Source organism: Pan paniscus, chromosome 22, assembly GCF_029289425.2.
Source record: "Pan paniscus chromosome 22, NHGRI_mPanPan1-v2.0_pri, whole genome shotgun sequence".
NCBI classification, from domain to species: domain Eukaryota; kingdom Metazoa; phylum Chordata; class Mammalia; order Primates; family Hominidae; genus Pan; species Pan paniscus.
The window spans coordinates 35,758,794-35,784,430 of record NC_073271.2 but is presented as its reverse complement, the minus strand read 5'-3'; the positions used below and the strand labels follow the sequence as shown (position 1 = coordinate 35,784,430).

General features: G+C 46.2%; 2 protein-coding genes across 3 annotated transcripts in view; both read right to left on the bottom strand.

Moving 5' to 3' along the window:
* The window catches only part of IGSF5 (immunoglobulin superfamily member 5), a 200,849-nt gene that overhangs the window by 117,681 nt on the left and 57,531 nt on the right, over positions 1 to 25,637 (bottom strand). The gene's annotated exons all lie outside the window — the stretch shown is intronic.
* The window catches only part of B3GALT5 (beta-1,3-galactosyltransferase 5), a 60,916-nt gene continuing 47,972 nt past the window's right edge, over positions 12,694 to 25,637 (bottom strand). For both annotated transcript variants that reach the window (XM_055105290.2, XM_055105291.2), the window contains exon 5: positions 12,694 to 25,282. In XM_055105290.2, the coding sequence (XP_054961265.1) occupies positions 24,350 to 25,282 (933 nt within the window). In that variant the 3' untranslated portion in view covers positions 12,694 to 24,349. The remainder of the gene's footprint in view (positions 25,283 to 25,637) is intronic.

Sequence of the window (25,637 nt, the reverse complement as noted above, 5' to 3'; positions counted from 1 at the left end):
GTGCAGTGGAATCAAAAGAGCTGGGTCCCACTCCTCATCTTGCCAGTTAACCGAGAAAAGTTAAAACAAGTCCTTACTTCCAGAGTCTCAATTAACTTCTTCACCTACAAAAGGAAAAAAGTACACATATCCTGCCCAACAGAAGGGTTGTTGTGAAGCTGAATGAGAATGAGTACAAATGTTTTATAATGGTAAAGTGCTATTTTTAATTGACTTTTTCCTACCAATTAGCTTCTTTTTATATAACTCACCACCACGTTACAGTTTTGCTTTGAAAACAAGATAATAAATTAGGCAAACTAAATTTTATCTGTAGCATCATCCTATAATGGTTCCTCTTTCTATTCAATGCTTTAGATGCAATCTACATAGTGATGAGATTACAACATCTGCATTTTCCTCTTGGTGTCATAAATAGGGCAAAGTTAATATCCTTATTACCATGGACCATGTTCAACTTTTGCTCTAAACTTAATTGGTTGTGCAGACAATTAATAAACACAGTCTAAAGAAAAAAATGAAGGGTGTGCTTTTCCTCAGGTAACTTTTGTATATTGTTTTCTACATTCTATTGTGGAAAATGCCTAACATATAATGTAGCAGGCAGAATAATTCCATCCGCCAAAGATATCTACACCCTAATTCCTAGACTTTGTGAATATGTTAGATTACATGGCAAAGGGAAATTAAGGTTGCTAATCATCTGACCTTGAGATGGGGAGATTACCCTGGACTAACCAGTGAGCCCAGTGTAACCACAGGAGGTTTTTAAAGCAGAGGATATTTCATGGCTGGTGAGAACCCAAAGAGATGGCAGCATAAGAAGGACTCAACCTGCCCTTGAGGCTTTGAAGGTGAAAGAAAGGGTCACAAGTTTAGGAATATGCAGCCTCTAAAAGCTGGAAAAGGCAGGGAAACATTCTCCCCAGAGCTTCCAGAAAGGAATGCAGCCCTGCCCACCGCTATCGCTAGACTATGTCCCCAAAAGGCATGTGTTGGAAACTTAATCCCCAATGCAACAGTGTTAAGACGTAGGCCTTAAGCATTTAGGTAATGAGGGCTCCACCCTCATGAATGGATTAATGTTGATTATAAAAGGGCTTGAGTCTTTGAGTTTGATCTCTTGCTCTCTCTTACCCTTCCTTGCTCTTCTAACTTCTGCTATGGGATGACACAGCAAGAAGACCCTCACCAGATGCCAGCCCCTTGATCTCGGACTTTACCATCTCTAAAACTATTGGAAATAAGTTTCTGTTCATTATACATTACCCAGCCTCAGGTATTGTTACAGCAGCACAGAACAGACGAAGACACCTACTGACACCATGATTTTAGCACCATGAGACTCATGTTGGACTTCTGATCTACAGAAATGTAAGATAAATTTAACCTTGTTTTAAGTCAGTAAGTTTGTGGTTATTTCTTACAACACCCACAGAAAACTAATACATATATAAAAGTAGAGAAAATAGTATGACAACCCTACATGTAACTATTAGCCAACATCAATATTATCAACTTATCTGCTTCATTGACATACCCACCCACTTCCTTCCAATTATGTCAAATTATTTGGAAGCAAATACCAGATATTTTATTGTTCATAAATATTCCAGTATGCATCTGTAAAAGACAAGAACTCTTTTAAACACAGCCATAATACAACTATCACATCTAAAATTTAACAATAATTCTGTGATGTTATCAAATATCTAGAATGTGTTTAATTTCCCCACTTACAAATGTTTTATCAGAGTATTTGTGTTGTAATCAGAAGATAAGAAACAGCCATAAATTGCAATTGCCCACAATGTTGCTTTCTTTCTGTCTTAATCCATAAGCTCCTCCCCATCCCACCACTGCATTCTCTTTTCCTTACAATATATTTGTGGAAGAAACCCAGTTGTTTGTGCCATAGTTTCCCACCATCCGAGACTTTGCTGATTGCCTGTGTTGCTAGTCAAGAAATTCTTCTGTCCCCTGGATTTCCTGTAGATTGGTAGTTACATATAAAAGTCTGACCTGATTTAGATTTGATTTTTTTTTGTTTTTGTTTTTGCAAGAATATTTCATAAGTGGTGATATGGTTTGGCTGTGTCCCCACCCAAATCTCATCTTGAATTCCCATGTGCTGTGGGAAGGATCTGGTGGTAGGTCATTGAATCACGGGGGCAGGTCTTTCCCATGCTGTTCTCATGATAGTGAATAAGTCTCATGAGATTTGATGGTTTTATAAGGGGGAGTTTCCCTGCACAAGGCTTCTCTTTGCCTACTGCCATCCATGTAAGACATGACTTGCTCCTCCTTGCCTTCCACCATGATTGTGAGGCTTCCCCAGCAATGTGGAACTGTAAGCCCAATTAAACCTCTTTCTTTTATAAATTGCCAGTTTCAGGTATGTCTTTATCAGCAGCATGAAAACGGACTAATGCAGGTGGTATCATGCAATTCTATCAGAAAGCCTTTAGTATCTGGTTGTCTCTCTTCAATAATATTAGCAACCATTTATAATTACTAATTTGTTCCCCTATTTGTATTAATAGTTGCAAGTTGGTGATATTCTATCACTCCTTTTTTATTTATTATCTTCAATACAGCTATTAAAAGATAGCTCCTTTTATATCAAAATATCTCATGTACCCGATAAATATATATGCCTACTATGTGCCCACAAAAATTAAAAATAAAAATTATTTTTTAAAAAAGGATAGCTCCCCTCGTCAAATATATAGATACCCTAAGGCAGGGTTCAACCTACATTAGGGCCCAATGATAAATATGTTTGGCTTTCTGGGCCATATGGTCTTTTTGGCAACTACTTAGCTCTACTGCCATAGTGTGAGAGAGGCCACAGACAAACCCACTGTGTTCCAATAAAACTTTATTCACAAAAACAGAGCAGCAGGCCCAATTTGACCCTCAAGCTCTGGTTCTCCAACCCCTGATATGCAGTATATTTTATACAGAAAAATCAGGATACATGTTATACCCTTTCTCTTTGTTTATACTTCCAAAAATAGTGAATTGGTCCCCTGATATTTTCTAAATATGACTGATGTGTGTGTGTGTTTTAGTATCATTAGACAACTAATGGGATTCCAATGCAGTGATGTTTGTTTGTTTGTTTGTTTGTTTTTGAGACAGGGTCTTACTCTGCTGCCCAGAATAGAGTACCGTGGCCCGATCATGGCTTACTGCAGCCTTGACCTGTCAGGCTCAAGTGAGCTTCCTGCCTCAGCCTTTCAAGTAGCTGGGACCACAGCTGCGTGCCACCATCCTGGGCTAATTTTTTTTTTATTTTTGTAGAATTGGGGTCTCACTACATTGCCTAGGCTGGTCTTGAACCCCCAGACTCAACTGATCCTCCTGCCTTGGGCTCCCAAATTGTTGGGATTACAGGCATGAGCCACCACACCTAGTCTAATTATTCTTATTACAACTAATTGTAATGAGACTACAGGCTTGTTATATAGACTACAGGCTCCTGAGTCTTTGTGACATGATCCCATAGTGCTTGCTGGCTTGCCTGCTTTCTGGTAGGATAACATATTTCAAGCTTATCTTCTACAATTTCTACCTCAATTCTGAAATCAGCCATTTTTTCAAGGATCTCTAGATTGTGTGTTTCGTTTGTGGGTTTTTTTTTTTTTTTTAGCACAATATGGACAGTGAGAGTCTTCATTGCTGAAGGATTATTCATTGTCTCTAGTCCTGTAGCCTAGACAAAAATAAGGAAATGTTTTTAAGACAGAAAGAAATTACATCATGAGTGTAGCTTGATATTGCCAAATCAAGTTCGGAGCAACAGAGTGTTTATTTAACCTCATAGATCTTACATTCGCATCTCCTCTCAGCAACACTGAACATTCTGGTTCTCAATGTAATTACTCACTTGCTTCATTTCACATTACAGATATAATTGTCTAGGAATGACCACATCAACTCTACCACCACAGACAAGATCCCTGAAAGGAGTTTAAAGTATTTTTATTTTTTTGCCATTCTTTTTGTTTTTAGGGGTTATCCTACTGAGGGTAGGCAAGGTACCATGTTTTAAAGTCACTTGAAATACTGTGAAACCATATGTTACCATACTACAAAGTCAATACACAGCAAAGTTCATTTGTTTTATTTTGTTTTTTTCAATAAACTTTGGAAATTACTTTTTTATTTTGGTGTATAATCATAAAAATATTCATATTGTTACAAAGTCAAATTTACAAAACAAGATGTTCTCAGAGAGGTTTAGATTCTAACTCGTCTATCCAACTCATTCCTTTGTACCATCTACGGGTAGTCATTTTTGAATTACACAATCACCACTATTATCTCACAGGCAGTGTGCTACAAATGTAGAACCAATTCATTTCTCAAGGTACAGACAAAACATTTCTAAAGCACTGGCCTTGTGTTGCATTGTAAATAGAGTCGTGTTGCATAACAACAGGGACATATTCAAAGAAATGTGTTCTTAGGCAATTTTGTCGTGAGAACATCATAGAGTGTACTTACACTTAGCCTACCCTAAACTTATAAAAATATTTTTCTTTCTTCAGTAATAAATTCACCCCTGCTTGCTGTAACATTTTTACTATATAAGCTTTTTAATTTTTTAACTTTTTGAATCATTCGTAATAACACTTAGCTTAAAACATAAAACATATACAGAAATGCAAAAATATATTCTTTCTTTATATCTTTATTCTATAAGCCTTTTATATTTTTATTTTTTTATTTTTTATTTTTTGAGACAGAGTCTCACTCTGTCACCCAGGCTGGAGTGCAGTGGCGCGATCTCGGCTCACTGCAACCTCCAACTCCCGGGTTCAAGAAATTCTCCTGCCTCAGCCTCCCGAGTAGCTGGGACTACAGGCGCATGCCACCACACCCAGCTAATTTTTTGTATTTTTAGTAGAGACAGGGTTTCACCATGTTAGCCAGGATGGTCTTGATCTCCTGACCTCATGATCTACCTGCCTTGGCCTCCCAAATTATTAATTTTTAATTTTGCTTTTTTACTTTTTAAATTTTTTGTTAAAAACGAAGACTCAAACATACACATTAGCCTAGGCCTACACAAGGTCAGAATCATCCATATCACTGTCTTCCACCTGCACATCTTGTCCCACTGGCATGGAGCTGCCATCTCCAATGATAACAATGCCTTCTTCTGGATACCTCCTGAAGGACCTGCCTGAGGCTGTTTTATCGTTACCTTTCTTAATATAAGTAAAAGAGTACACTCTAAGAGATAAAAAGTATAGTGTAGTAAATATATAAACCAGTAATATCGCTGTTTATTATCATTATCAAGTATTATATATCTTACATAATTGTGTGTGCTAGACTTTTATACAACCAGCAGCCCAGCAGGTTACACCAGCATCACCACAAACTCAGTGAGCTACAATGTTACAACAGCTATGACGTCACTAGGCCATGGGAATTTTTCAGCTACATTATAATCTTATGGAACCACCATCATATAGGCAGTTCATCGTGATCAAAACATTGTTACATGGTGCATGACTGTAGGCTCAAATAAAGCCTAGCATCTGACCAGTACAAAATGCGTAATAGATTAATACATAGATGATAGATGACAAGACAGATTAGATAGATTGGTAGGCAGATAGATAGATGACACATAGATGATGATGATGAAGATAGATAACACATAGATGATGACGAAGATAGATAACACATAGATGATGATGATGAAGATAGATGATAGATAGATGATAGATAGATGATAGATACATAGATGATAGATATAGATAGATGATAGATAGATTGATAGATAGATAGATGATAGGTAGATGATAGATAGATGATAGATAGATAGATGATAGATGATAGATGATAGATGATAGATAGATAGATGATAGATAGATAGATGATAGATAGATAGATAATAGATAGATAGATAGATGATAGACAATATATAGAAAGAAAAATAAGCCCAATGCAAACCTACTACGATCAGCAGCACCTCCTTCTCTCTCTCTCTCTCTCTCTCTCTCTCTCTCTCCCCCCCGTCTATCCCCAGGTTCTGTCTGTTTTAGTTGCCATTTAGCCAAGATTTCATTCTTGCCTGGTCCCCCCCAATATTATAAAGTCGTTTTATGCCCTCTCAGTCCCCTATGTTACTATAATCATTTACATTAGGTGAGCCATTTTTGTAGGTGAAAAATAAACAATTTCCTGTGGTTCTAGCTAATATTTACATACAGGCTCACACAATTATTTCACACATATCATCTCAGATACTTTCCCCAGAAATGACTGAGTAGGGCCACTGTGATTGCAGACTTCTACTCACGGCCCTGAAGCAATCCTCTCCCCCTGAGTAGGGGTGGGACCAGGAGATTTACTTCTAATGAACAGAATCCAACAAGAGAAACAAGAGGTCATTGCATCTTACATGGTCAGGCTACAGAAGATTGTGACATGGGCCTTGCATGGACTCACCACCTGCTGTGTTGTGAGCTGAGTGTGGGGAGCTACCTGACAGGGAACTGAGGGTGGACTCTGTTGACAGCCAGTAAGGAACTGAGACCCTCAGTTTCACAACCGCAAAGAAACGAACTTGTAATGATCAGGCTGGTGTGTCCTTATGGCCAGGCTACAGTCCCCATGATTTGATATGACCCTAGCTTAAGTGTTGCTGTGAAGCTATTCTGTAGATGTGGTTAACATCTACAATCAGTTGACTTTATACAAGAGAGGTTATCCTGGATAATGTGGGTGGGCCTAAGCCAATCAACCAGAAGTTCTTAAAAAACAGAATTGCAGCTCCTTTGAGAAATAAGAAATTCTACCTGCAGACTGCAGCATCGAAAGGATTCCAGCCTGCCCTTCCTGATGGCCTGCCCTGTGGGTTTCAGACCTGTCAGGCCAATAACTATAATTGCACAAGCCAATTCCTTGCAATAAAGACGTCGAGGTAGAGCTACAAATACAGATATGGATAGAAATACATCTCCTGCTGGTGCTGTCTCTCTCTGGTAGAGAGAGACAACTAATACAGAACTAAGTCCTGCCAACAACACTGAGTGTGCTGGGAAGAGGACCCATCCCCAGTCAAGCCTTCAGATGAGACACCAGCCAACACTTTGTCTGCAGCCTTGTGAAAAACCCCGTGCCAGAGACACCCAGCTAACCATGCCTAGAGTCTCAAAGAAATTTTGCAATGATAAATGTTGGTTTAAGCTACTGGAGTGGTAATTCATTACATAGCATTAGCTAACTCATGCAGCCATCACTGAAGCTCATGCAGGAGGTCCCCTTCCCAAGGACACCCAGCTGAAGAGCCAGAAGAAAGGGATGCTTTTCTTTTTTATGCACAGGTGGTTTTATGGGACAACAGTATCCCTGGGTGAATGGTAAGGAAAGGATAGTTATCTTTATTTTGCTGATTAAAAAAAAAAAATCTGTAAAGACCCAGTCTCAGAGAGACTAAGTCTCTTGCTTAAAGTGCGAGGTCCAGAGCTAAGACTAAAACCAATAGTCAGTTTGCAGCCTGGATTTCTGCCACCAGATTTTTTTGCCCTGTGTCCTTAGTATTCTCTATAGCATGCCATGGTCCCCACTCTTCCTGGTTTGCAGATAGTCACCTTTTTGGCCTTCTTGCCCTGTCCTCATATGGCAGGGAGAGAGGTCATTTCTCTTGTGTTTCTTCTTATAAAGGCACCTATTGCATTTATGAGGGCTCCACCCCCATAACTGAATTACCTCCCAAAGGCCCCATCTCCTAATACCATTACACTACTGATTAGGGCTTCAACATATGAATCTGAGAGGGGCACATTCAGTCCATAACAGGCCTCATCTCTGCATCCTACCACTTTGGACTCAGTGCTCCTGCTGTGTTGAACCTCATGCCTTCCCCAGCCCCCTGCTTCAGCTCCCCACCCCCTTGCTTCTTTTCACATGCTGGCCTCTCTCCATGGAGCCCCCTTCTCCTCCCATGTGACTAGGTCTTACTTAGGTTTCAGGTTAGACTTCACTTTCTCTGGAAAGCTTTCCTGGCCTCTCAAGAACACTGTTGGAGGCCGGGGTGGTGACTCATTTCTTTAATCCCAGCACTTTGGGAGGCCGAGGTGGGTGGATCATCTGAGGTCAGGAGTTCGAGACCAGCCTGGCCAACATGGCGAAACCCCGTCTCCACTAAAAGTACAAAAATTAGCCAGGCACAGTGGCACGTGCCTGTAGTCCCAGCTACTTGGGAGGCTGAGGCAGGAGAATCACTTGAACCTGGGAGGCAGAGATTGAAGTGAGCCAAGATCGCACCATTGCACTCCAGCCTGGGGGATAGAGCAAGATTCTGTCTCAAAAACAAACAAACAAACAAAAAACATTGTCGGTGCCCTCTCTGTGTGCACCAACTTGCACCCGGCAATATCACGTGGCATTGTAAAGGCCTGTTTACAAACCACTTTCTTAAACAGAAAAGAAGTTCATGACACCAGGAACTGTGATGCATGATAGGCATCCAACTCAAATGCGTTGATGAATGCTTAGCAAGTGCCAGTCAGTACGCGACTGGAAGTCTGAGCATAGAATTACAGCGTGCCTCCTTTAAGATGTACACCTTTGGGTCTATTTTTGAATTCTAGGCTTTAATGCAGTAAAGTTGAAGTTAAAACTCCAGGGTCAATTTCTAGCTGTATGACTTGGGCAAAAAAGTAAACTTTCTGAGCCTCTGGATAGAATGGTTTTCTCTGCTCTTATATACAGTCTTAACTACGGTCTTCTCTGACATATGGCAGGATCAGCAAATAACACAGAAAGGATTTTGTTGTTGTTTCTTTTTTTGAGACAGAGTCTCACTCTGTTGCCCAGGCTGGAGTGCAGTGGTGCGATCTCAGCTCACTGTAACCTCCGCCTCCCGGGTTTAAGTGACTCTTCTGCCTCAGCCTCCCGAGTAGCTAGGATCACAGGCATGCACCATCATACCCGGCTAATTTTTGTATTTTTGGTAGAGACTGAGTTTCACCATGTTGGCCAGGCTGGTCTCGAACTTCTGACCTCAGGTGATCCGCCCGCCTCGGCCTCCCAAGTGCTGGGATTACAGGCGTGAGCCACCGCGCCTGGCCAAGGTTTTGTTTTTCAATGTAACATCTTACGTGCTATTTATTGTGGCATTCAATATCCAGAAACAGCTAAAATTACAGAGACATGAGTAGGAAGGCTTTGTTTCTGACACCGTTTCCTGTGGACAAGGCAGCTGTGAGTGCTTTTTGTCCTCTGTACAATAGAGAGGTTGGGCCAGGGGATCTCCAGGGTCCCTCCCCTGTCTGACGCTCTTGTTTCTTTCCTGAGATGAGTAAGCGTTACCCAAAGCATCGCTGCTAAAAGCACTGATAGAAATATTCTCTGAACTGAAGTGCAGCCAGGTTCTCATCACTGAAGGGAATCTAATTGTTGAGCTCCAGTCTCCATCTGCACTGACAAAGGACAGTGCCCCAGAAAAGCCTGCAGGGCCGCAGCACTGTTCAAACAACCAGAGAATAAACAGACGCATCTGTCATCCGAGAGCTGGGAGAGGCCTGCCAGAGACAATGTTCCTGGCCACGGATGCCTGACGAAAAGAATGTTTTGTCGTGGTTCAGAGGCGCTGTAAGTCTGAACATGCAAACCGCAATTACCTAGAATCCTAAAGACAGTCAGAAGTGTGTTGTCTTGCGGTTTTCTGCCAAAGTGATTCCTTCCTGTACCTACCTGGTGGTTCTTCACAGGATAGCACAATTGCATAAGGACCTCATGACAATGAGGGCATTTCTTTGTTCGATCATTATGCTGTATGGCTAGAGAAAGTCATCAGGCCATGTAGAGGGAATGGCTGATGTCACGGTTTATTTCTCCTTTGGCGTCCTTAATAATCTAATGCAGGCCACTTGTGTCTGTTGTAAAGTGGGGATAATTCTAGTAGCTATTCAAATGGCATGAAATGAAATACGTCCCCACATTCATTCTTCCAAGACACTGCGTGACGGGAGGCAGGTACCGCTGCTCTCTTTCCTTACACCCTCTCCTGGCTGGGGCCCACTCAGCAGCCCCTCCACCAGGTAGTCCTCGCCAGTGCAGTCACAGACCCACCCTCCAGCTCCTAAAGTCACACACTCTCAGACTCAAGTCCACAGGCTCATCCATTTGTTCAGAAAAACGGATTGCTGAGTGGGAGGCGCCGCTGTAAATGCCGTGTAAATGCCGTGGAGTGTGGGCAGGAAGGCAGTGTTTGCACTCATGGAGCTTACAGTCCATAGGGAGAGACAAGAGATGCATAAGTGTCCAGTAAAATGTGGGCAGGGATGAGTGACATGAAGAAAATAGAGCACACTGAAGGAACAAGGCGAGGGTGCAAGAAGTACTCACAGAGGAGGGGGGGCTGTTAGCAGTGGAATTGAATCCCCCCCAAGATCCATATGTTGAAGTCCTGACCCCCAGCACCTCAGAATGTGACTGTATTTGGACATCGGGCATTTAAAGAAGTAATCAAGGTAAAATGAGGTTGTCAGGTTGGGCCCTGACCCTATCAGACAGGTGTCCTTGTAAGGAGAGGAGATGAGGACACAGACAAAGAAAGATGGCCCCATGAGGACACAAGGGGAAGATGTCATCTGCAAGCCCAGGAGAGGGGTCTCAGGAGGAACCAGCCCTGTGACGGCTTGATCTGGGACTCCAGCCTCCAGAACTGTGAGAGAATCGAGGTCTGTTGTTGAAGCCGACTCGTCTGTGGTGCCCTGTTATGGCATGAGAGGCACCCACGGGAAGGTCCTGGGGAAACACATGACAGTGACGGGGCCGAAGGGGCTGGGCTGGCTGGAGGAAAGTGCAAGGACCGTGTGCTGGCCCAGGGGTGAAAGGCAGGGCGTGGTGGGGAGTTGCCGGGGCATTCAGGAGCCAGAGGTCATCTTGTGAGTCACGGTAAGGACTTCACAGTCACATTGAAGGTAAATAAAAACTTCTAGAACAATGAGCACCAGTGGTCCACGATCTTATTCATGCATTTCAGAGACCACTCTGTGCAGATGAGGCCACACACGTCAAAGAACGCACAGGGAGCTCACTGGGAGACCCCCACGGAAGTGTAGGTGACGGATGACAGCGGCCTGGGTGGGGGGCTGAGGGCAGTGAAAATGGCCCGATTTTGGCTCTTCTCCCCTGAGGAGGCTTGGGACCTGCTGCTGCAGGATGTTCAGGAAAGACAGGAGCCAAAGCAAACTCCTGAGCTTGAGGCACTGGCAGCAGAAATACTGAGATAGCAGAGAGGCCAGTCTGAAGGGGAAAAGTGAGAGTTCAGCTTTGCCCATTTTACATCAAAGTGATGCTGCTGAACAGGAAGTGGGATATCTGGGTTTGGGGTTCAGTGAAAAGTCAGAGGTCATGACCCATATTTGGGAGCCATCAACATAGAGATGGAATTAAAACCCATGATGTTACAGGTTGAATCATGACCCCTGTCAAAAAAATTCATCTGCTGATGTTCCAACCTCCAGTAGCCAGAGACGGGGTCTCTAAAGAGGTAATCAAGTTAAAATGAGGTCAAGAGGGTGGGCCCAGATCCAATGTGACTGGTGTCCTTATAAAATATAAAAGGAAATGGAGACAGACACACACAAAGGAGAGTCCATGTGCAGAGACAGGAGGAAGGCGTCATCCATACTCCAAGGAGAGAGGCCTCAGGAGGAGCCAGCCCTGACGACACCTTTATCTTGGACACCTGGCCTCCAAGACGATGGGAAGAGAAACACCTGTTGCGTTTCTTTCCAGCTGGATGGCTTGTGTTCTGTTTCCACGGCCCTAAGACAAACGAACACATGGGGAGACAGGTGCTCTGACTGGCAGGCAGTACTGATGGCGAGCGGGAGGCCTGGGGTCTCAGCCAGGGCCCTCCACCATGAGAGGGCGGGACAAGGAGGTGGAGTGAGCCAAAAAGAGTGGAGGGAGCTGCTGGGAGGGGAGAAAAGGCAACAGGCTGAGATGTCTTGGAGCCAGGAGGGTGCGGGAGGGAGCAGGGCAGGCTCCAGTGCCGGGCATTGCCAAGACCTGGCCAGGCAAGCGCCCAGAGTGACACGGTGCTGACCCAACCCAAGTGCTGGTGCGGCCGCAACAGCTAATTCAGGGCCGTGGTGGGGGAAAGGAGAGGGGAGCTGAGGTGGCAGCAGAGGGGAAGGCCACTCTTGGGAGGAGCTTTAGCCTTAAGGGAAAAAAGAGAGAGAAAGGCACTACTAGAAAAGGGGAAAGTCCAGCAAGTCATCTTTGAGTGGGCAGTGAGAGCAGGCTTGTGTGCTGAGGAAGGTTCTGGAAGGGAGGAGTGGCCATTGTGGGAGAGGAGATGATGGTGGGCATGGAGTCCCAGAGGAGGGAGCAGCCAGCGAGAAAGGACCAGCCTTCCAGGGTCCAAGGACAGCCCCCACCTTGCCACAGGGGGATGGCAAGGCCGGCTGGTGGGGAGGGAGCAGGAGGGACCCTCATCCTCTGAAGCTGCACCACCCCCCGCCCACCTTCAGGATCCACCACTTCCCCACACACAGTGCTGCACCCCTCCCTCCCTGCCGCCTCCAACTCCAGATTCGTTTCTGAGCGGGCCCTGGATGCAGCCTGCCAGGAGCATCGGTGGGCAGAGATTTCCAGGCCTGCAGTACTGCAGGAACGGTGACCCATGCATGATTAAGTCAGAAACACACATCTGTTTCAGACATTTATTTCCATTTAAATGACACTTTGAAAGATCGAGGAGCCAATCTGTACCGCAAAGACAACTTATCATCAAAGACTCTAGAAGTACAATCGTATCAATTCACAAGACTTGATTTCTTCAATTTAAATGATAGCTTTTAGTTAAAATATACCTGAGAGAAGAACTCCAAAAGATGCCTGCCTCATAATCTGCCCTGGATTTGTCATTCCCGACAGGACACCTCAATGGACACTGCCCCACCCCATTAAGACTCTGAAGCGTAGGGTCCCATTGCTTTGCTTCTGAAATCCAAGGGGAACAAGAAGTACCCATCTCTTAAAAAAATAAGCATGTCAACATTGTTCAGTACATTTTTCTACACATATAAAATCAAAATAAATTTTAAAAATATTTTTCCAGGTACAAAATAAATATAGAAAACATCAATGTAAAAACAAAAGGATTGTCCGATTCAGACCATTACCTTGCCAAATTTTCGGGAAGAGTGAATTATCACATCAATCGACAACCTAAAACTCACCTAGTTAAGTGCATTATTTTCATAATTTAATTTTCATTAAAAATAAATGATTATTAACCAATAATAAGGACATATACCCATTTCCAAAATACGATGACATAAGAGTCTAGCAGATCCCCCTAATATACAAGGAAATGACAGTTTCAAATAGCATTCAGTGACATGTAAATTTAATTTCGTGTCTTTTAGGAAAAGCAAAATTTGACCGCAAAGTCTCCTCTGGTTGCATTAAGTAATTTCCAGTCATGGTAGATTTTAGTGATGTCTTATTTGACCAGGTAAAACAAGTCATCTATTTCCCATCTGATACTCTCTGGAGCCGAACTGAACCAAGTATCACTATGTCTTTGGTTTACCTCTTCGGGGACCCAGGGACTGGACCCCTGAGCCAACAGACCTCACGCTGGCTTCACTGGCAGGAGGGTCTGAGCCTGGCTGTGTCCACGCCACACTGGCCAACTTAACTCTGCGCTTCTTTGACCAGTGAATGGAGGTAGAAGAGATGACGTGAAACAGTATGACACAAAATGTTGCATTTGGCCATGGAGTTCGTTTTTCTGCTCATATTTAAAAGTGATTATGTCTGATAAGTAGGAAGATCATTTTTTAAATTAATTAAAAACTAATTTTTTGTTTGTCAGTCTTCCGATTGGCAGGTGCCAGGATGCACTCCAACTTCCTCCTGTTGGCGTGGCTCTTTGCCCTGTGCAGAGGGTGGACAGGTTCCCCTCAGCTTCAAGGCCAATCTGAGAACAAGAGGTCCGTTCCTAGCACTCAGATTTCAACAGCAGGAAAACAGACAGAAATTCATGCCTCTACATTCCCAGGGGCCACACGCTGCAAATCCTTCTCTCTACATTCCCAACAGAGAATGTAAGCACCTTTCATATCCCAGAGACATAGTTAAGAGTTTACTTCAAATACACCTCAGCCCATGATAAAGTTCCTAGTGTTCACATACAGATTTTGGGGTCACGTAGAATGAAACAGAAATAAAAACAAGTCCCAACAATAATGAATAAAAGAGGCTTCAGGAACTGATGTTTGAAGGAACCTTACAGCTCACTCCCAGGCCACCATTCTTTCTTGTGATGGGATTTGTCTTGTGGGTGCCTGAATACCACCTTTGAGAGATCCCCTGAGAACCCAATAGATAATTATCAAGTATCTACTCTCCAGCAGGCACCATGCCAGAGACCCAAACAGAGAGAGGAATCAGGCTGGAAGAACTTTAAAATCTGCCAGGAGCGACACAGCCATGGAAATTGCTATAATGTCCATTCTGATATAACAAACGCTGAAAATTAATTAATTTTAAAAAATGTTATGAGAAAGCAAATACTTCCTGCTACAGTTTGAATGTGTCCCCCAAAGTGCATGTGTAAGGAAACTTAATCCCCAGTGCAACAGCATTGAGAGGTGGGACCTTTTAAGAGGTGACTGGGTCAGGAGGGTTCTGCTGTCATGAATGAATTAATGTTATTATAAGAGGAGGGTCAGTTATTGCCAAGAGTGATTTTATCAAAGCAAGTTTTGCTCTTTTGCCCACAATGACACAGCATGAAGGCCCTCACCAGAGGCCAATGCCAAGCTCTTGGACTTCCTAGCCTCTAGAACCATGAGCCAGATTAATTTCTATTGTCTATAAATTGCCCAGTCTGTGGTATTCTGTTACAGCAACACAAAACAAACTAAGACACTTCCAAATGGAGGACATGGAGAAAATGTAAACATTGCCTCATCTGTTTTTAAAATGAGGGTGCATGGCAGCTGTTAGATTAAATAATTAACAAGCCTGATTTAATATATCACAGAGCCACAGACTCTTGGCATGGAGGGCCCATGAGAGTCACCAAAGCCTGTTTTTTTTTTCTTTTGGAACTGTTTATCAAGGATTCTAAATAGTATTGCCTCCTCAGTTCTTGCCTGTAAAAAAAACATGTAGATACTCAATAGGCTGGTTGATCTGTTTCACTTTATTTCACTCTTTCTAAATGTTCTGCCTGAAAGTTGGTGTCACATCCTTCAGAGATGTCTGGAACTGTGGACCACGCCTGCAGCTGGCTTCCACCTTACTGAACATGGGTGTGTGGCACATAGCTGTCATATAACAAATGTGTGACTGATTGTGCAAAGGTGAAAACGAGTGAGGCCCTCAACTCCACCCTGCCACCCCAACAGCTGAGGAGGGCAGTGGGAGTGCCTGCTGTTTTATATCCCAGGTAATTAAACCGCCCCTTGCTCTTCCACTGCCCTTCATGGACACGGGTGGGGCAGTTAACATTGTTCAGAACCAGCTTCCACTGAGCATGGTATCTCTAATTAGAGCCTCGGATCTGTCTGTCTGTCTCTCTCTCTCTCATAGACAAACACACACACACACAGTCTGAGTGTGGCACCCCGGGGCTTGTTTTGCAAGGGCATTAGATAGGGAGACAGGGAAAGCGGGCTGGACTGAAGAGTTTATTTTCTGAAGCCAGACATTTGTTTGGGCTGCCACCTGGACACTTGAGTGACCTCAAGAGAGGGCTGGCCAGGGCAGGACAGGTCAGGGGATCCAGCTAAACAGGAGGTCCTTGGGAATGACACAGATAACTAAGCGCCGAATCCCAGGAGGTCAAACAGACCCAGGAAGGGGCAGACTGAAACTCATGTCAACACTTGGAAAAAAAAAAGTGGCAGAAGACAGGAAAAGGGGTCAGATGGCACACTCCTTGGGCAGGGCTGGTCCCAAGCTTCCTGTGAAAGCAGATACATCAGAGGACTCACCACTGTGCCAAGTGGAGAAAAGCAAGGCTGCTCGCAGGAGGCAGCATTTGGAGGCTGAGGGCCTGTGTCTCCACCACGTCTGAGCCCCCGGGGAAGTCACTGAGTCACCTGCCCCTCAGTTTCCTCCTCTTAAATCCAGGGGCATAATTATAAGAATGGTGCCCTCCAGAGGCTGCTGTGGGGTTTCAGTGAAACAGCAGGTATGGATGGACATGGCTTACGATGCCCACAGAGAAGGCACTGGAACGCTTCTTTATTCAGCTGTCAAGGGATCAGGTGCCCCTGATAATCTTCTCAGCATTGTGTATTTACCCAGTGAAAGCTCTGTTTGCAAAACCCATGGCCTCGAACCTCAGCTTGACCCTCATTCAGGATGCCCGGTCAAAGCACTGAACACTCAACAGATGAATAAATAAAAGAATGAATGTCTGACATGGGATTTCTGATGCCAGCTGTTAATCCTGGATGTGCCACTCGCTGAAGGACTTAGCAAAGTCACTCCATTTTTCTGAGCTTTGGCTTTCCTAACTGTAAAAGGAAGGTTTTATCTTAAAAAAAAAATACTGTAGATAATTTCTAAGGCATCTTCCAGCTCCAACTTCTTTTACCTCATTCAGATTTTCACATATTCTGAATTAAGAGGGTCAAGAACACAGTGCTCTGATTGTGAAGAATGCCATGAACAGAAGAACTTCTCCAAGAGTTCCAGGAAAGATTCAAATGAAGAAAAAGAACAAGAGCTGAAACAAAGCCCTACAGACTCAATTTGAAGAGTTTTTGATTTGCACAGAGATCACCAGACACTGACAGGTACACTGATAGATAGTGCTGTATACACCACCATAGAATCCACCAAAATTCACAGCCCAAACACTGACTATAGTCATAAGCACCTGCATTTCTTGAGCACCTACCATGGGATGTTGAGCAATTTATACTCATCCTCTCATTTAACCCACATGATCATCCCATGAGGGGGGAACTACTATGGTCCCATTCTTCAGATAACAAAACTGAGACGATGAGAAGATAAGTAACTTGCCTCTCAAGGGACTTGGCGAGGAAGGTAAAATTCAAACCCAGGCAGCCTGACTCCAGAGCGCAGACCCTGCCCCAGCGAACAGAGCCCGGGGGTGAAGGGTATGCCCAAGGTCACACTGGAGGGCTGAGGCCGAGTTCTAAATGTACCACAGCTGGGTGCCATGCAAGCTTGTCCCTCCCGCATGCATATCTCACTCGCATTGATTCAGAGCAGGAGGGGGAGAAAATGCCTAACACTGAGCACGTGTGAGGATGATGTCATGGGAGGAGGAGTCTACAACTTCCATTGAGACAACCATTTCACACCTGGGCACTCCACACCACGCCATCTTAACAAGACCTCCTTCTTCATATCGTTACTCTGCAAATCACACACAGACCTTTCCCCCCAAATCAGGGATATTTGGAATATATATCCTGAGTTTGCAGAGGCTAGCTTAGAGCCCGGGTCTGCAATGGTGGTCTTGTAGTCTCAGGTCACAGAGGCTGGCCTGGTACCAAGATCTACTAGGATAAGCCTAGACCCTGGGTCTACTTGAGCAAGTTGTAACCTGGGTCCTCTGCAGCCTGGGGCCATGGAGACCTCTCTGGTACTTGGGGTCAGCCCGGTGCTGGGGATAACATGGAGCCTTGGTCTCTGGATCTATTTACCCCAAATCAGGAAATAACCAAGCAAACCCATTGCTGCTAAGCAACCACTGCAGGCCATTAGATACAACATCGCGATAGCAGCCCATGCATTCAGCCTGCACCCAGTGCTAGGCACAGCCGTGCCAAGAACTCAATGTGAATTATCTTAATTTCCACACCTCTGACAACCTTCTGAGGTGAACACTATTATCATCCCATTTTATAGAGATGCAGAGACTGAGGTGCAGAGAGAATGACCACCTGGGGCCACAGCTAGCAAATTGCAAAGCCAGGGCTGGAACCCGGAGGCGGAGGCTTGAGCGGAGATGTAAACGGAATGGGGCCTCCGTAAGTGGGTCGCCCAGCCCTGGAAGCAAGGTCTCCTCTTCCCCAGTTAGTATCCTCCCATAGGCCCTTTTCCCCAGCTTTCCCACCAGGTAGACAGTAACCTGGTGTCCCAGTTACCTCCTTACCGGGTGGGTCTCTATTTTCCATGGCTCCTGCCACCATGGAAGCTGGAGGCTCTGCAAGGCTGTACGTCAGTACAGTTTCTACAGGTGCACAGGGCTAGCTGTGCCCTAAAGAGCGGATGGAATCCACATTCTGCACTTCTAGCTATTCTAGCTGCACACCCTTGGGGTGTGCACACACACACACACACACACAATGCTTCCTTGTTCTTACCATTCCCAGGGGCCCTTCTCATATTTGTTAGCTGAAATTTAACGCTTAGGAAGGAATTTTAATAAATTACTTATGAAACCAAAGTAAACATCGGGATAATTTTTTGCACAAAAATAACCACACTCAAGGGGATCAAAAACTCACATGAAAATTAATTTCGCTTTCCAAGTCCATTTCAGCCCTCTGTGCCAGCCTTTTGGGATAACCGGTGCAGCACCTGGTGCCCAGCGGGAGTTGGAAATCACCAGTCAGACCTCTCATGGACGGCGTGGCCAAAGTTAACTTAGCAAATTGAGGGCACTGTGAAGCTCATTAAATAGGCAATGACACTTGAAGCAATGATAATTGCTGCTCTTGACCACGCTCACCCTCCTGCAGCCTGCAGGGAGGTGGCCTCGGGGCTCACTGACCCTGTGCCAGGAAGCTCTACCCTCAGGACAGGGTGCCAGAGGGCAAGTCACTGGCTTCCCTGGGCCTCTGAGTTTCCTAATCAGATTTGCTGTTTTAAAAAATTACTCCAAATGTCAAGTGGAGGACAGATTGGAAAGTGGCAGGGACAGGCCCGTGGGACCAGTTAGGAGGAGGTGGCTCGAGTCGGGATGAATCCAGACAGGTGTGGGCGGCAAGCCAGAGGTTAGCACGGCGGGCGTGGGATATGGGGCTCAAGGAAAGAAGGCCTGGCAAGTTATTGTTGACTTGGATTTTTCTTTCCTCTCTTTTCACACAGTGTATTATGTGGTTACAATGGTGTGTTTGAAGAGGAGCAGGAATTAAATACATTTAGGGTTTTGTTTTTTTTAAAGGCATGGTGGATGCCAGCAGGCTGAAGGGTCAGGAGGTCTGGTCTTCCCACTGCCACTAAATGCTGAGCCGAAGCACAAATTCTTGAAACATGGCTGGGTGTGGTGGCTCACACCTATAATCCCAGCACTCTGGGAGGCTGAGGCAGGTAGATTACCCGAGGTCAGGAGTTCAAGACCAGCCTGGCCAACATGGTGAAACCCCGTCTCTACTAACAATACAAAAATTAGCTGGTTGGTGGTGCATGCCTATAATCCTAGCTACTCGGGAGGCTGAGGCACAAGAACCCAGGAGGTGGAGGTTGCAATGATCCAAGACTGCACCACTGCACTTCAGCCTAGGTGACAGAGTGAGACTCTGTCTCAAAAACAAACAAACAAAAACAAGAGTTAGCATGACAGTGTAGATGAGACAGGACTGGCCAGGTGTCGGGCTGGAGGACAGGCACACAGACTGCACCGTGTGATTCTGTCCACCCTGCATTGTGTGAGGTTTTCCGTTTTGGAAGAAAAGGGGTGAAGAGCATGGCTGTGGAGCATTTCTAGGTTTTCAGGTTACAGAGTCGCACCCATTTCCTACTTACTGACTCATGTGAAACCACAGTGTTGGCTTACTTTGAAAAATATTTCTTTTTTTTTCAGTCCTGGTTCACCCATTTCCTTCTAAAACCCACCTACCATACCAATACATTCAGTTCCACTCAACAAATGTTTATTGAGCATCTACTATGTGCTGGGACCATGCTAAGAATCCACGGTGCGTCAGTGAAGGGAACAGAGAAAGACCCACGGCCCACACAAAGTTACATTCAAGTTGCGTGAAACATAAACCATAAAATATAGATAAGTTATAATAAACAGATATTACATGCTTTGTTAGAAATTGGTAAGTGCAAGGAAAACAATATAAGGTATGGGGCATGGGAGTGAGGTGAGTTGCATTTTCCTACAGGGAGGTCAGGGTAGGCCTCACTGAGAAGGTGACATTGACCAAATGTCAACAAGGCAAAGGAGCGAAGCACGAGAGCATCTGAAGAAAGGGCACTCCCAGCAGAGAGGACAGCCAGTGCCAAGGCCGACGGGGATGGGCACATAAGGGCAAAGGGGCTGCTGTGGCTGGAACAGACTGCTGTTCAGCGAACAGCAAGAGGCCAGAGGGAGTGAGCAAAGGGACACGATTAGGGAATCACAGGTAGACAATGGTATGAAGGATGTGGTTTTTATCCTTAATATCCTTGGTGATGGGAAACCTCAGGAGGGTTTTGAGCAGAGAAATGAGATTTTCAAAGGATCACTCTGGATGCTGCCGGGAAGAGACCAAAGGATGCAATAATGGAAGCTGAGGGAGGGTCTGGAGGTAGCTGCACGAATGCAGGTGAGAGGCAATGCAGGCTTGAACAAGGGTGGTCGCAGTGGAGGGGCAGGAGGTGGTTGGCTCCTGGAGAGAATTTGAAGGTAGTTCCCACAGTCTTTCCTGATGCACCAGATGGAAGAGGAGTCGGAATGGCTCCAGGGCTTCCCACTTGAGCTGCAGGAAGATGGAGTGGCCATTACCTGAGACGGGAATGGCTGCAGATGGGCTGGATGTGGGGCAGTTAACCAGAAGGTCAGTGTTGGATTGTTCACTATGGGAAATCAGGCAGGCAGTGGATTGAAGAGCAAGAAAGAGTTCTAGGTTGGAGATAAATGGAAACATCATCAACATATTTAAAGCCATGAGACAAGGTGGGCCCCTCGGAGGACTGGGCATAACCAGGGAAGAAAGGGGGCCCCAGGCAGAGCCCAGGATCCTCCAGCATGACACGGTCAGAGCAAAGAGAAGGAGCAAGCAGGGGAGATGGAACAGGCGAGCAGCAAGGAGGAGGGAGACCAAGAGCACCCGGTGTCCTGGAAGCTGGTGATGAGGACTCGCCACGTCAAGCAGGAGGAGAACAAGAACCGCCCACAGAACCCGGCCACAGGGGGTCGTGGGTGCCCTGAGAAGGGCCATGTGGGTGGAGTGGGGGTGCAGAAGTCTGATGAGACGGCATTTGGGAAAGAAGGGAAGGATTAGGACGAGGCAACAGACAAGTAAAACTCTCGTGCGGGGTTCCACCAGAAACGCAACAGGATGGGGCAGTGGGACGGGGAAGGGGGTCAGGGAAGGGGTCGGGGAAGGTGGTGGTCATTTCTGGTCAGGTGGAAAATGGCAGCGTGTCTGTGCGCTTATGGGGTGATCCAGCAGAGGGGACAGCAGGTGGCAGGACGAGAGTGAGGCCACATCAGGAGCTGTGGAAGAAGAGCTGGAGTCAGTCCAATACCAGGGGTTCTGGCACCACGGGGGCCAAGTGGCTTCTGCCACAGTCACAGTAGAAGGCAGAGTACAGAGGTTTGGGGGCTGGGGGTAGGCGTGCATGGTTGGGGGAGTCTGAGGAGGCGGCCCAGAGAGGCAGTGGGGGCAGCCACTGCAATGTGCTCCCGCAGCTCCGTCAGCAAGTGGCTGGGGAGGCCACAGGGCAGCTTAGGGTCACCCTGTTTCCACCACTTTTCACCCATGTAACCTTGAATGAGTTGTTCACCCTCTCTCTCTCTGCCTCAGTTTCCTAATCTGTAAACCTGAGCAACTGCAGGTCTCTGCCCCCGGAAAACTCACTGAGAGCATGTAGATGAGGCAATACCTACACAGCCCCTAGCTCAGCACCTGCCCATCGGAATCCTTCCTCTCTGGGTGCCTGCGGTGAAGCCCCGGCCCGGCCAACCTGGACCTCTCCAGTCCCACTCTGGAGCTAGCGCTGGGTGTTCCTGGGGAAGCACTGCTTGGCCTCGTCACTCATGCTTTCACATCGTTTCTCACTCTCACGTCCAGACAAGACAGCACCAGGAAACCCACGCTGAGCTGGAACCCTCCTTCTGCAACAAACAAGCTGGGAAGGTCCTGGGCAAGTTGTTAGGTCTCTCTGAGCCTCGTCTGCATCCCACATAAAAGAGGAGGCAGGATTGAATGAGCTCTAAGGTTCCTTCAAGTTCTAGATTCATGAAATAATGTTTTTTCCTCAAGAAAAAGAATTATTCACTGTATAAAGAAATGCACACCTGTAATCCCAACTACCCACTGGCTGAGGCAGGAGGCTCGTTTGAGGCTCGTTGAGTTCAAGGCTGCAGCGAGATCAGGCCACTACGCTCCAGCTTGGGTGACAGGGTGAGACCCTGTCAGAAAAAAAGAAAAGAAAAGAAGAGGGAAGGGGATGGGAGGGGAGGGGAGGGGAAACAATGGGGAAAACAATGGGTCTCAAAGAAAATCCTTTAAGAACACACAGAAGCAGTAGGGAGAGCCCACGCCTGTCCTCATTTGTCCCTGGAGCTGTGGGCTGTGAGCTGATGCTGTGAAGGCCAGACCCAAAGCCAGTCACACAGAGGCAGCAGCTGGACCGGCCTCGCCGACTGAGACCAGTGGCCACCCAGACACACACCTGACAAGGTAGACCACGAAACACAGACGCAGGCCTACTGCCAAACAGACGACTTTTCCCTCAAAGCACAGTCATCTTCAGAATGAGAGGCAGCCCATCCTATGGAACCGAGAGGCGTGGCTCTTAAATTTGGGCTTCAAAAGACAAGCTCAGTCCCTGATTTTTTCCACCTGAGAAGGAGGCTTTTCTGAACATGACCCAGTGCGTTCAGAGCAGCCAGGATGAGGAAACACATCTACAAAGCAGCAGCTTAATCCAAACACAAGAAATGGTATGCAAAATAGGATATCAGACGTACTTTTGCAATTGAACATGGTCAAAACCATTTTGCAGCAAGTAACTTTTCCTGAGTTCAAGTAAGAGTTTAGTCCAACATTTATATGTGACACGGCCATGTGAGGCCTCTTCTCTGAGTACAAAGTAAAGTCTGGTAAAGTAAAAAATAAAAAAAAAATCATTTCTATAATTAGGAGCAAGATTACTTTGCATGTCACGTGACCGTGGCTGACTGGGCAAAACCAACGAAGTAGCTTGGTTTTATACAACCCTGCAACACAGGCTCGCACAAACCTCTGGGTAGGAGGCAGCGGAGCAAACTGAAGGCTAAACAGCAAACCACAAAGTTCAGTTGTTCCTCGGCCAAATGAGACATTCAATGAAGATGAGCTTGGCTCAGGCTTGGGAAGTGGATGCAGGACCACCCTGCTTCACCAGGGCCCACTTTAGGGCTCTGAGCCCGAGGGGTCCTTGAGAGCATCCTGACTTGACTCCAACTGAATTCCCAGAAAGCTCCCAGAATCCCACATGAACCACGTCTGAGTTCAACTGTCCTTCAGTTTGAACTGAGAGCCCTAAAGTGCTCCTGGGGCAGTGGCTGGTCCCCATTGATCAAAAACAAGGGACAGTTGGGGTGATGAAACGAGAGAGCAGCAGATGGCTCAGAAGTGATGTCCTGCTCGCTAGGCAGGTCAGCAGTGTGGGCAGTCTGTACAGCAGGTCAGAATGCAGTGGTTTCTGAGCCTAATTTATACATTTATAAGAACTCTGTCCAGAGCTGGGTGTTCCTCAGCATGTGAGCTGAGTCCACTGCGGGGACATTTCCTGGGATGAAACTTGGGTTGTGTTGAGTACCGAGCCGATAACATGGACTCAATCCCAGCTACATCCAGCCCTGTGAATGAAGGAGCTGGGGTGAATTTGGTCATCCCAGGCTTAGCTCCAAAAAGCACAAGGACTGGGAGCTGAGGTGGAGGGGACTCGACAGGGATGGAAGGATGCCGGCTCCGAGACCTCAACATCAGTGTCCCCTCCTAAGGGAGGCAGCACGTGGGGTTCAAGTCAGGGGCTGCCCACCAGATTCTGACAGTGCTCGATGTTCATTCCTGCTCCTATGTCTACTGGCTGTGAGCCTTGGGACCAGTTTCTGTACCTCTCGCAGCTGCTGTTTCCTTGCCTGTAAAATTGGGATGGTAACACCCATCATGTCATAGGATACTGACCCCTGAAATGCGAAAATCCAGGTGTATGTCAAACACTTAGTATGAAGAGTGTGCGTGCCCAAGAGATGGGGCCTATTATTGCCTGGGGCACCAAGTGGGAACTAATCAGTGGCTTCATGAACACCGACATTCTGGCGTGGATTTCAGCACTGAAGAACAGCATCCTCTGTCCCGCCCCCTCTTCCAAAATCTTGCAAAAACTATCCCCACGGGTTATCTGAAACTTGTCCGGATGTGCCTCTGGGCTCCCCTCAGACAGGCGGACAATCTTCCCCCCGGGAATTCTCTAGAGCCTGCCAGTAGTCCAAGAGAGTCCGAGGCTTGATGAAGTGGCAGGCCACGATCCTCCTGAAGCGGCATACGGAGAAGCGTAAGCCCCCTGGGAAAAAGGTCGGCTGGGAGTGGAGCTCCTCCAATCTGATGTTCAGCCTTTCGAGGCAGAGCCCCACAAACACGTCTTCCAGTTTAATGTATGGGACGCTCTCGGAGACATTGTACACCTGACTCGCCACGTCGCCGGAAAACACGTAGCCGGTGCCGGAGCAGAATGGCGGGTACCTGTCCCACGGATATTCAGATTTACTGACAAACCACTTACTGAATGGCTGCCTGATGGGAAACTCATTGAGTTTCAAGAAGCCAGTGAAAAACCTGGTTGTTCTGTTTTTCTTCAGAAGCAGTTCAGTCAGATAGTCAACATTGATGAACATGTCTGAGTCTGTTTTCATCACAAACGCCGCCTGAGGACAAAAGCGATGGACCCATTCTATGCCCATCATGGTCTTCAGGGTCAGATTGTAATAGCCGTCCAGGAAATCCTTCTGGATAATGTCCCCGTGTCGCTGGCTCTCCTGGTCCACCTCTTTCGTTTCCGCTGCACTGCTGGTGGTCCCCAGGAGGAAGAATGTCTTCAGCTGCTTTCCCTTCACCGTCCTCTCTTTCCCCCACGTCTGCCGGATGGCCATGCGCTCAGCCAACTGTTTGTGGGATGAGGTCACCAGCAGGACGAGGAAGGGAGGTGTCTGCCTGCAGTCTGTATCTGGGAGCTTAAGGAAGTTCCCGTCTTTCTTGTAAACAAAGGACTGTTCTTTGAAAAGATTCAGACTGTACATGCTAAAATACAAACAAAGAGCCCCCAGAACCAGAAGGCAAACATACATCAATCTCATCTTCGGGAAAGCCATCTGAAAGGAACAAAATCCAATGATTAGACCTCAAAAGCATGAGGATGTGTCTAGTTTTATGCTAGGAGGCTGAGGTGGGAGAGGAGACCCGTGTTTTGGAAACTCTAGAACCTCGCTGAATACAGAAGTCGGGTGCTGTGTGGTTAAACAGTTAAGCACAGAGGTCTAACATCTGCCAGCGTCTGTCACTTCATGGTGTAAGATAAAAAGCTCAGAGATTCTGGGCATTGGTCCAGGCTCTGCAGCCCTTAACCTACGGGAGTCTCCGATTGCCTGTCTGTAGGGATATGGCACCAGGTCCCTCACTCGGTCCTCCAGCTCTGCCCTTCTATGACTCCATGATGAAGCGCAGCAA